The sequence below is a fragment of the Otolemur garnettii genome, unplaced genomic scaffold (assembly GCF_000181295.1).
Source record: "Otolemur garnettii isolate 467f Iridium unplaced genomic scaffold, OtoGar3 scaffold00156, whole genome shotgun sequence".
Lineage (NCBI taxonomy): Eukaryota > Metazoa > Chordata > Mammalia > Primates > Galagidae > Otolemur > Otolemur garnettii.
In genome coordinates this window covers 1,039,862-1,042,306 of record NW_003852551.1, presented here as the reverse complement: position 1 = coordinate 1,042,306, position 2,445 = coordinate 1,039,862, and the positions used below count along the sequence as shown (strand labels likewise).

Genomic DNA, 2,445 nt, shown 5'->3' with positions numbered 1-2,445 from the left:
AAAAAAAAAAAAAAAAAAGGAAAAAGAAACAAAAAACAAAAACTCTGCCTCTTGATACAAGCTGACATAAATTATCACTGAAGAGCAATAACCAGTTAATAAAAAATCAAGTTCAAATGAGGCTCTAAAACATAAATCTCAAATCTCAAGTACAATTATCCCTATCATTAATTTGATCTGTAAAGAAAAAAATAACCAAACCAAAACTACTTAGGAACTTCACATCCACTGTTTATCTAAGAAGTGGGACCATTCACCTAAACCAGAAATTAAGTCACCAAAACTTTTGACATGTAGCCCTAATTTACATAGTTATCTAACTAACCTTTTAGTCACTGGCGATTGCCATCGCTTTCCCATCTGCATCCTGAGAGCAGTGGAGAAAAACAAACGTCAAGAATTCCATTCACTAAATTATTTACTTTGATGGAGTTAAATATCACTAATGGGGGTATTTTTAAATGTTCAAAGATGTTCAGGAGTAAATGCTACAATTTATTTGTTTGGTTTATTCTTCTTGCTATGTACACATATGACATAATTCAAAATTTACCCAGTTTTCACTAAATATTCATAACTAAGCAAAAAACCTACAAAAATACAAAAACACTACATACACACAGAAAACAACCAAAACAGGTTGTTTAGGTTGGTTCCTAAAAGCCGACCATCTTCTCAAAAGTCCTTGAAATGAAGGAATTAACCAATTCTAAAATAAACTCATTGCCTATCCTTTATGGTTACATCACAACTATATCAGTGACTATCAGTAAAGAAAACACATTACCGAGGAGAAGCCTCTTTTTGGCGCTTTCTTGGAGACGGAGAGGCGCTCCGGGAAGGGGAATGTCTCCGCCGCCTGCCTACCTCACCATTTTTCACATGGGATCTCTTGGGTCTTTCATCTTCTGAGGAGGAGGAGGAACCAGAATCTATACACAGTAAAAAAAAAAAAATTGTATTACACTGGTGTTTGAAAGTGTCTATCCAAGTTTTCTGAATCTAAATGGATGAAGTGCTCACTAGTAAGCACGTACATATAAGGCATCAAATCTGAAGAGCCAGTATCGATGTGTTCAATGACTTCAAGGTCAAGCATAAATATTCACTACGCAAATAATACATGACATACAATTTCCACAACATAATCAACCAAAACAATTAAAGTCTAATGATTTACAAATAATTAAATAAAAGCTTAAAAAACATCTCAAGCAATTACTTGATTTTTGTTAGTTACTCTAAGCTTTTAATGTGGGGTGGTTTGGTTCTCATTTCATAAATATAAAGCAAAGATAGTGCCTAGACTCAGTTATAAATACCAAGTAAGCCACAGAGTAACCAATTTAAAAATATCAGATATCTATGCACATACTTTTTAACGCAACAACTCCAATCATTATTTTACAGATACATTTGCCTAAATACACAGAAAATTAACATAACCTAAATGTCCACCAAATAGGCAAGTGGCTCGGTGTTGCAAGTAGCAAAAATATGGGGGAGATTCATTGGTATTGAACAAAGAAAGATGTTCTAGATAGACTACTGAGTTAAGGGAGGTAACAACCTATAGTTTGAGCTGCTCTAAGTTTCACTTTTTGACTCCTTTAACCACAGATGCTGTTGTATGCACAGAAAATTTCTTAATAAAAAGCTTTTGGGGAAGGGTTAAAATCAGAGTGTTAGGAAAACAATGATATGTTTCTAACTGTATATTCCTATTAGTTGTTTTATTATTATACTCTAGAGATCTATTACTTTTATAACAATTTAATAGAAAACTAAATTTTTTAGTTTAAGAAAGGGCTTAAATGCTACCCCCTCAAACAGATTTCTATGTAGGTACAAATATACTATTCTTTCTAAGTATACTCATTACACACTGATGGACACTTGTACCTTATTATTTGTTTTTCTTTTTGAGACAAGAGTCTCATTTTGTCGCCCTTGGTCGAGTACCATGGCGTCATACCTCACAGCAACCTCAAACTCTTGGGCTCCAGTGATTTTCTTGCCTTAGACTCCCCAAGAAGCTGGGACTACAGGTGCCCGCCACAACAGCCAGCTATTTTTAGAGACAACTGGTCTTGAACCCCTGAGCTCAAGCAATCCACCCACCTCAGCCTCCCAGAGTGCTAAGGTTACAGGCATGAGCCACTGCCCCCGGCCTCTTAAGCATGCTTTTAAACAAGGTAATGTAGGTAGAGAAAAACATCTTCAGTGTCCATACCAGATGAAGACTGCTGGTTCTGTCGTCTGTACTGGCGTCTCTGCTGCACAGAATCTGCTGCAGCCATTTTGCCACCTTTATCTTCTTCTGAAAGATAGATGCATTTAGAAAGTGTTTCTTTAGTTACACACATAAAAAATCTGACATTTGAATAGGAAAATAGTCTCTCAAACTTTATCTGATTGGATTAAGCAACACAACTACCATTTTTA

At 35.5% G+C, this 2,445-nt stretch overlaps 1 protein-coding gene across 10 annotated transcripts in view; it reads right to left on the bottom strand.

The window, feature by feature from the left end:
* The window catches only part of SRRM1 (serine and arginine repetitive matrix 1), a 33,150-nt gene that overhangs the window by 11,078 nt on the left and 19,627 nt on the right, over positions 1-2,445 (bottom strand). For 6 of the 10 annotated variants that reach the window (XM_023519087.1, XM_023519084.1, XM_023519086.1 and 3 more), the window contains 3 exons: positions 2,234-2,320; positions 788-932; positions 326-367 (listed from right to left, as the gene is read on the bottom strand). In XM_023519087.1, coding sequence (XP_023374855.1) covers positions 326-367; positions 788-932; positions 2,234-2,320 — 274 coding nt within the window. The remainder of the gene's footprint in view (positions 1-325; positions 368-787; positions 933-2,233; positions 2,321-2,445) is intronic. The other 4 variants (XM_023519085.1, XM_023519088.1, XM_003799768.2 and 1 more) reach the window with 2 other exon arrangements.